The sequence below is a fragment of the Siniperca chuatsi genome, linkage group LG22 (genome assembly GCF_020085105.1).
Source record: "Siniperca chuatsi isolate FFG_IHB_CAS linkage group LG22, ASM2008510v1, whole genome shotgun sequence".
NCBI classification, from domain to species: Eukaryota; Metazoa; Chordata; class Actinopteri; order Centrarchiformes; family Sinipercidae; genus Siniperca; species Siniperca chuatsi.
In genome coordinates this window covers 24455512-24464180 of record NC_058063.1, presented here as the reverse complement: position 1 = coordinate 24464180, position 8669 = coordinate 24455512, and the positions used below count along the sequence as shown (strand labels likewise).

The window sequence follows — 8669 nt, the reverse complement described above, 5'->3', positions numbered from 1 at the left end:
GGAATCAGATTCAGTCCAAATGATCAAATCAACCAATCAGACTGCACCATCTCCTCCGGATCTTTTAATGTCACTGTGATGTCACACCAGACCTCTGTATGACCCACCTGTCAATCATCTGTTACATCATCAAGTGATGTCACTTTATTCCACAGAACAAACACTCATCTTTACATCGCTCTTAAACGCACCGTGAAAACTCTGTTAGCATTCCCCATTTAAATCTATAGTCCCTGCTAGCACTGTTAGCATTCCTTATACAAACCAATGAGCCCTGCTAGCACTGTTAGCATGCTCCATTTACATCCATAGGAGTTGCTAGCAATGGTAGCGTTCTTCAGTCAAACCAAGGCGCTCTGCTAACAGTAATAACAATTCCCATTCAAATTAATGAGCTCTGCTAGCAGTGTTAGCATTTCCCAGTCAAATCAATGGGCTCGATGTCAAAGTAGTGTTAGCATGGTGCTGTTCAGTAGAAAATTAAATCCGACTGTTTGACAGTTTAACGTTCACAGCAGGAACAGCTCAGGTAGGTGACCTGTAGGTTATAAACAGGTCATATTTATTTATATAAAGGTCATATGGCGGTCAGGTGTTTGTATAAAGGTCATATGAAGGTCAGGTGTTTATTTAAAGGTCATATGAAGGTCAGGTGTTTGTATAAAGGTCATATGGCAGTCAGGTGTTTATATAAAGGTCATATGTAGGTCAGGTGTTTATTTAAAGGTCATATGAAGGTCAGGTGTTTGTATAAAGGTCATATGAAGGTCAGGTGTTTGTATAAAGGTCATATGAAGGTCAGGTGCTGGTGTTCGTTGAGGCCGTAGGTGTGTTTGTGCTGCTCGAACAGTTCAGTCAGACTCTGCAGGTAAACTTCATGAAGACACTCGATGTCCTCACTGCTGGGACTCGGAGTCTGGACGACCGAGATCGGCTTCCCCACTGAAAACACAAAGGGGGGGGGGTGTTAGCTCCGACGCTAACTGCTGCTAACACCGCAACATCTCCTTAAGCACAGAGATGAAACTGATATCCATCGTCTCTGACTGGTTTAACGTTAGATTAACGTTAGATTAACGTAAGTTCACGCTGTAGTCATACCGACGGTGTGGATGGGCTTCCTGTAGGGCATCAGTCCGAAGCTGTACTGGAAAACTCCTCTGGCGTGGAACAGAGGCATCGCGACTCCCATGATGCTCTGCAGCCGGTTCTGTGGACACAGGACAACATGCTGACTTTCAGCTGAGCTTACAGTTTGTGTTGACTTGCTATTTCAAGTAATACGGAGATTCTGCGTTGATGCTAGGTCACTATTATGTGGTTGCTACGTGGTTGCTAGGTGGTAGCTAAGTGGTTGCTAGGTGGTAGCTAGGTGGTAGCTTGGCCATGGTTGACTTTATAAACATGTTAAATTTAATTAAGTATCATTCATTTCATAAACACTTATTTCTGAGGCAAAATCTGAGTTTGATCAAGTTTCTAAATGGTTCAAACTGAACAAACTTTATTAAAATGTTAATGAATCAAATTCTTGACTTTTCATTGGAAATAACTAAATCTCATCTTCAAGATTTATTTGTTTTATTTGATGAAAAATTAGATTCATTTAGTTTGCAGTATGAGAACAAAATCAATTGGTATTAAAAATAAAATCCGTAGTTTGGTTCATTGGAAATACGTCAGTTTAGTTTCTTTCCCGCCGCTCAGCCCGACCTTACGATCCTAAAAGGTTCTGTACATTTCGTCGATCGAACTCTCAGCTCTTCTGCGATTAATCTATAAATGATATAAATGTTGTTTCTGATCTGGTTCCAGCAGACTGTAAACCAGTGCGGCATACTTGAACGCTGTGTTCGTATCTCGTGTTCATGTTATTGTTCAGAATCAGAAATACTTTATTTGATGTATATTTATTATTGTTGACACTTTTCTGTATGTTGTGCTGATGTTTCTTCTTCGCTGGAACGTTTAGATTTCAGATGTTTGTTCTTCTCTTTTTTAACTCTCACCAGCACAATCCTTTTTACGGCTTTAACGCATTATTTGGATTTTTATTGTGCAAATAAATACACTAAACTAAATCTGAAGCGTGTAGCAGCGTGACCTCTGACCTGCAGCTTCCTCAGAGGAGAGCCGGTGGGATTCTCCATCTGATCAAACAACTCGTTCTCTCCAAAAGAAAAGACTGGAACCAGCTGAGCTCTGCGCGCACACACACACACACACACACACACACACGGTCAGTGTACTGTTTGTAGCTCCACCCCTCGGAGCCCCGCCCCTCCACAAGCCACACCCACCCGTGTTTGAGAGCCAGTTTGATGAAGCCTTTCCTGTTTCGGACCTGAAACAAACACAAACAGATGTTCAGTCAAAAAAAAAAAAAAAGGTTTGTGTTCTGATTTTTCTTGTTCTGATTTTGTTATTTTAAGGATTCAAAAATCTGAGCTTCAAACTGACTTTTAATGTCATATTTAACTTTGAGCGATGAAAAGCCCATGAACACTTTGCTGTAGTGAACCCGACGACTCAAACTCATCTTCACCTTCCTTTGTGTTCCCTCCGAGATCACAGTGCACCGACTACACACATTAATCACTTCTTAGTCGTGTCTAATTATTTATTTTATATATGCAGATATATTTCTGTCTTTTTAGATGATTATTGTTAGTTTATTTTATTTGTGTTTTTCTTAAACTTGTTTTATATTAGTTTATTTTCTGTAGAATTCTGTGTTTATATGTGATAATAAAGCTAACTAGCAGTGAGACGGGCTGAAGGTTTAGGGTTTATCATCTGTCACAGAGAGGATCTGGACTGAGTCTCAGCAGGTCTTCGTGGATCCTTCAGTTCTCAGTAATGAAGAACTAGTTTCAAAGAGTGATTCACTAAACCAGGTTGCACCATTAAAACTTAAACGTCTCAGTGAGTAAAGACTTTAGTGATGTGTAAATCTGTTGCTAGGAAACATCTGTAGCGCTGTCCAATCAGGAGCAATCAACTATGTAAACAGGAAGTCACCGTAGCATCACAAGCTAGCATAACTTTTTTTTAACACATTTTAGAGGCTAAAAAGATAAATCTTTGTAAATGTAGGTATTTGTTTTATTTCTGTCTGCAGACATGGAGAAATCTGTGTCTCAGAGTTAGTAGCATTCATACAGTTTATAATGAGAGGGAAATATCTGACTATGCTAAGCTAAATGGCGTTATTTACTCATGTTGTGTTATTTTAGTGAAATGTAATTTAAAATCTTCCAGACTGACGTCGTTATTAAATAGCATTTATCAGGTTTCAGGTCAGAGACGTCGACCGAACTCCAGATCACCTCTTTTACTCTTCACTCTAAACGGCTCAGATGTTAGCATGCTAACGTTAGCTTTGTGAGTTGGTTCAGTTAGACGGTGTCGTCCCTCATTTGTCCAGGAGTGTTCTATCGTAGAAAAGGTTTCAGTCGTAGTCATCTGGACACTGTTTTCAGAATCAAGACGTTTCGGCTCCCACACGGAAGTCATTCTCAATTGTGAAAAAATGGGACGGGAACTCAGAAATTTAAGCTACTCTGTGTTACATAAGCCCCGCCCTCAGGAAGGAGTCTACCTGAGTATCTGTTGATTAGCTAGTTTCACCTGAAACTGACCTAATTGTTTCCATGATGGCCCAGTAATCAGTAATCAGGCCTATTGTTTTCTGGCTGCACCTCCCTCATCACTGTTAAGTACCTGATTAGCATGTGATTGGCGTGACCACGGTGTTAATACGCTGTGGTAAACTTTGGGCAGATTGAATCTCAGACCACCATTTGTGTTCAAAGAGGGGTTTTCTTTTTTCACAAAAATGGCTTCCTTGACACCCCGTTCAAACCAACTCTTCTCTCTACTTAGACTCTTCACCTCGCTGTCTTCAAATGTGCGGTTTGTAGCTTTTAGATGCAAATGCACGGCGCTCTGCGATCCCGAGTTAGCGTGTCGTCTGTGCTGATAAAGTCTTTTGTGAAGCGGCTGTTTGGTCTCACCTATGTACCGTTCTTTGCAGTTTTCCTCACTGCATTGAATGGAGTAAACTACATTGCTCTGTTTCTGTGTGGGCATCTTGTCCTTAGGGTGAACGAGTTTCTGTCTTAAAGTGTTGCCTGGTTTAAAGAAAACAGGAACATCGTGCTGTCTAAAGATCCTTTGTAGTTTTTCAGACAGTCCAGATACATAAGGGATGGAGACACCGTTCCTTCTTGGTTCTGTTCCCCTTTTGTCCTGTTTTTTGGCTCTTTTAACTTTGTTGATAGCCCAAGTAGGATAACCACAGGCTTAGAGTGCACTCTGGACATGCCTTTCCTCTTTCTTCTTACCCTCTGAGCCGGTGAGCACTTCTTGGGCTCTATGTTGTAATGTCCGGATTACAACATACAGCACATACATCCATTACAGCACATGCTGGGTGCAAAGAACGGTACATAGGTGAGACCAAACAGCCACTTCACAAAAGACTTTATCAGCACAGACGACACACTAACTCAGGATTGCAGAGCGCCGTGCATCTGCATCTAAAAGCTACAAACCGCACATTTGAAGACAGCGAGGTGAAGAGTCTAAGTAGAGAGAAGAGTTGGTTTGAACGGGGCGTCAAGGAAGCCATTTTTGTGAAAAAAGAAAACCCCTCTTTGAACACAAATGGTGGTCTGAGATTCAATCTGCCCAAAGTTTACCACAGTGTATTAACACCGTGGTCAAGCCAATCACATGCTAATCAGGTACTTAACAGTGATGAGGGAGGTGCAGCCAGAAATCAATAGGCCTGATTACTGATTACTGGGCCATCATGGAAACAATTAGGTCAGTTTCAGGTGAAACTAGCTAATCAACAGATACTCAGGTAGACTCCTTCCTGAGGGCGGGGCTTATGCAACACAGAGTAGCTTAAATTTCTGAGTTCCCGTCCCATTTTTTCACAATTGAGAATGACTTCCGGATGGGAGCCGAAACGTCTTGATTCTGAAAACAGTGTCCAGACGACTAAGACTGAAACCTTTTCTACGTTGGTTCAGTTAGCTAACAGCAGCTACACCTGCAGTTAGTGGCTGTAAATATTCATAACAACTCATCTCTACGTGACAACTAGTTTGTGAGCTGCAACCTGTTTTAATTAAGTGATGATAAAACTGAATTTAGTGACACTGACGTCAGAACGAGGCTCAGTTTGAACTCATGAACCGCTGCTGATGTTTCCACATTGCAGAAGTCTCACTGAGTCACGGGGGAATTTAAGAAGCTTCTCTTTATTTCATCCATTACTGATGCAACACAACGACTGCACTCTGCCTGTCTGTCTGACTGCCTGTCTGTTCCCACTGGACATTGTTAGATACTTGCAACACAATGAAAGACAGACATTTCTTAATAAGTCGTCTGGAGTTTTACACAACAAAACGTCCTGAACTCGACCTGAAACCTGATCGGGAGACTGATCTCTGCTCTGGTTATTAGATAATATATAAAGCAGAAGACCTCAGTCAGCCACTGTGTGTCGGATCAAATTCATTAAGTAATAATAATAATAATAAATTCATAATGTACCTGTAGTGTTAAAGCTCCCGGTCGAGCGTCCAGAGCCTCCGGAGCTCCGCCCACCGCAATGACAGCGACATTACCTCCTTCAGGACGACTGACCAGGTACGACAGGCTGGACTTACAGCTCGACACCAGGCCTGACAGACAGACAGGTGAGAGACAGACAGGTTTATACTGACAGGCAGACAGGTGAGAGACAGACAGGTTTATTGTCAGGCAGACAGGTGAGAGACAGACAGGTTTATATTGACAGGCAGACAGGTGAGAGACAGACAGGTTTATACGGACAGGCAGACAGGTGAGAGACAGACAGGTTTATACGGACAGGCAGACAGGTGAGAGACAGACAGGTTTATACTGACAGGCAGACAGGTGAGAGACAGACAGGTTTATATTGACAGACAGACAGACAGGTGAGAGACAGACAGGTTTATACTGACAGGCAGACAGGTGAGAGACAGACAGGTTTATATTGACAGACAGGCAGACAGGTGAGAGACAGACAGGTTTATACTGACAGGCAGACAGGTGAGAGACAGACAGGTTTATATTGACAGACAGACAGACAGGTGAGAGACAGACAGGTTTATACTGACAGGCAGACAGGTGAGAGACAGACAGGTTTATACTGACAGGCAGTCCAGTGAGAGACAGACAGGTTTACATTGTCAGGCAGACAGGTGAGAGACAGACAGGTTTACATTGACAGGCAGTCCAGTGAGAGACAGACAGGTTTACATTGTCAGGCAGACAGGTGAGAGACAGACAGGTTTACATTGTCAGGCAGACAGGTGAGAGACAGACAGGTTTATACTGACAGACAGACAGGTGAGAGACAGACAGGTTTATATTGACAGACAGACAGGTGAGAGACAGACAGGTGGTGTTTCACATCATGTGATCAGAATCTATTCAGTTCAGTTTCTTCTTCTCACAACTCAAATCAGTTTATTAATCATAATTAATTAATGAATTAATTAAACACAGAACAAGTATAATAATTATGAAATTAAACTCATATTACTGCTGAGGACTATTTCTTCTGCACTTAATCTATTGATGGAAAACATTTATTTATGGATCCAACAGCTACTTAATGATCATCTGCCGCAGGCTGATCTTCCTGTGGAAAATACACTTTACTGTAATATTCTGCATATCTGGACTAACTAACCAGAGTGTAATTTACATGTTTTTTAAATGGAGTCTGGTTGGAGATGAAAGGTAACATGGAGCAGCTCATAAACACTTTGTCACAACGTTACGACACTTTGTTGAACCCATGAAAAACATCGTGAAAGAAATATACAATCCTATATACTGACGGCCAGTCACATGACCCTGTTTCCTCACACAGGTGAGTCAGATGTCACATTTAACCTGAACGCACAGAGCAGAGAGCGCAGCGAGTCCTCACTCTGAGGAGAAAACAGCTGTGACACGAAGTGATCACTTCAGGACTGATGATGAAACTGATCGATCGCTGCAGATCTGGAACAAATGAACCCATGTGACGCTGCTCCGATAGCCAATCAGAGAGCAGCTTTCTGCCTCCTCCTGACTGACCTGTGACACAGTGTTTACTCAGAGCTGTACAAACAGCTGATTGAGAAACTCCGACTGAGTGAGAGCACCAGAATCCAAAACCTCTTCCAGAGCTGAACCTGGTTCTGTAAATGTTCTTAAGTCACTGTGACGAGTTTCAGTTTCATCTTTTATTAGAAAATCTGCTGTTTTATAACGTCTAAACCGATATCTACCGATATCTATAAACCAGCAACATGTCGGTCCGTCTCTCAGTACCGTCTCACTTCCTGTCTGCGGCGCTCAGCTGCGAGCCCATTGGTTCCTGCTGAAGATCTTTAAAAACACAGATCTATAGTTTCCTGTTTAAAAAGGCTCAGTAGTTTCCTCAAACAGCTGCTCGCTGTAGTTTTTATCAGACCAACAGGAGGAAACAGTGCATCTGTTGGGGACTATTTCCAGCGGCGGATGAATCCACATTTAGCGGGGCGGTGAAGAAGACAAAGAACACCTGAGGTAGAGACTGTCCCCTACGTTACGAAACAGCAGATCCTCTAATAACTGACTGATGATGACATTTATTAGATCTCTGTTAGACAAACAGACAGACAGACAGACAGTCAGTCAGACAGGTAGACAGACAGACAGACAGACAGACAGGTGTATACCTCCACACATGATATAGTCTCTGAAGAGCGGGACTCTGAACCAGAACGGCAGCATCAGCAGGTGAGGCTTCAGTCCAGGAAACAGACGAGAAAAACCTGTCGCCTCCGTACAGAAGTTCCCAAACCCCCCTGCTACCAGCACACCTGAGAGACAGACAGGTACACACAGACAGACAGGTCAACACTGCTACCAGCACACCTGAGAGACAGACAGGTACACACAGACAGACAGGTCAACACCGCTACCAGCACACCTGAGAGACAGACAGGTACACACAGACAGGCAGGTCAACACCGCTACCAGCACACCTGAGAGACAGACAGGTACACACAGACAGACAGGTCAACACTGCTACCAGCACACCTGAGAGACAGACAGGTACACACAGACAGACAGGTCAACACCGCTACCAGCACACCTGAGAGACAGACAGGTACACACAGACAGACAGGTCAACACTGCTACCAGCACACCTGAGAGACAGACAGGTACACACAGACAGACAGGTCAACACTGCTACCAGCACACCTGAGAGACAGACAGGTACACACAGACAGGCAGGTCAACACTGCTACCAGCACAGAGACAAACAGGAGACAGACAGACAGGTACAGCACAGAGACAGACAGGTACACACAGACAGACAGTCAACACCGCTACCAGCACACCTGAGAGACAGACAGGTACACACAGACAGACAGGTCAACACTGCTACCAGCACACCTGAGAGACAGACAGGTACACACAGACAGACAGGTCAACACCGCTACCAGCACACCTGAGAGACAGACAGGTACACACAGACAGACAGGTCAGACAGGCACACAGAGACAGACAGGTACACACAGACAGGTCACACAGCACACCTGAGAGACAGACAGGTACACACAGACAGGTCAACACCGCTACCA

General features: G+C 43.5%; 1 protein-coding gene and 1 pseudogene across 1 annotated transcript in view; one reads left to right on the top strand and one right to left on the bottom strand.

Annotated features, from left to right (window-relative positions):
• The window catches only part of LOC122870279, a 234146-nt pseudogene that overhangs the window by 108267 nt on the left and 117210 nt on the right, over positions 1-8669 (top strand).
• Positions 37-8669, bottom strand: part of mogat3a (monoacylglycerol O-acyltransferase 3a) — a 12431-nt gene continuing 3798 nt past the window's right edge. The window contains exons 4-9 of the mRNA XM_044184217.1: positions 7758-7901; positions 5572-5702; positions 2301-2344; positions 2112-2202; positions 1102-1210; positions 37-942 (exon numbers count right to left, since the gene is read on the bottom strand). Of these exons, the coding sequence (XP_044040152.1) occupies positions 788-942; positions 1102-1210; positions 2112-2202; positions 2301-2344; positions 5572-5702; positions 7758-7901 (674 nt within the window). The 3' untranslated portion in view covers positions 37-787. The remainder of the gene's footprint in view (positions 943-1101; positions 1211-2111; positions 2203-2300; positions 2345-5571; positions 5703-7757; positions 7902-8669) is intronic.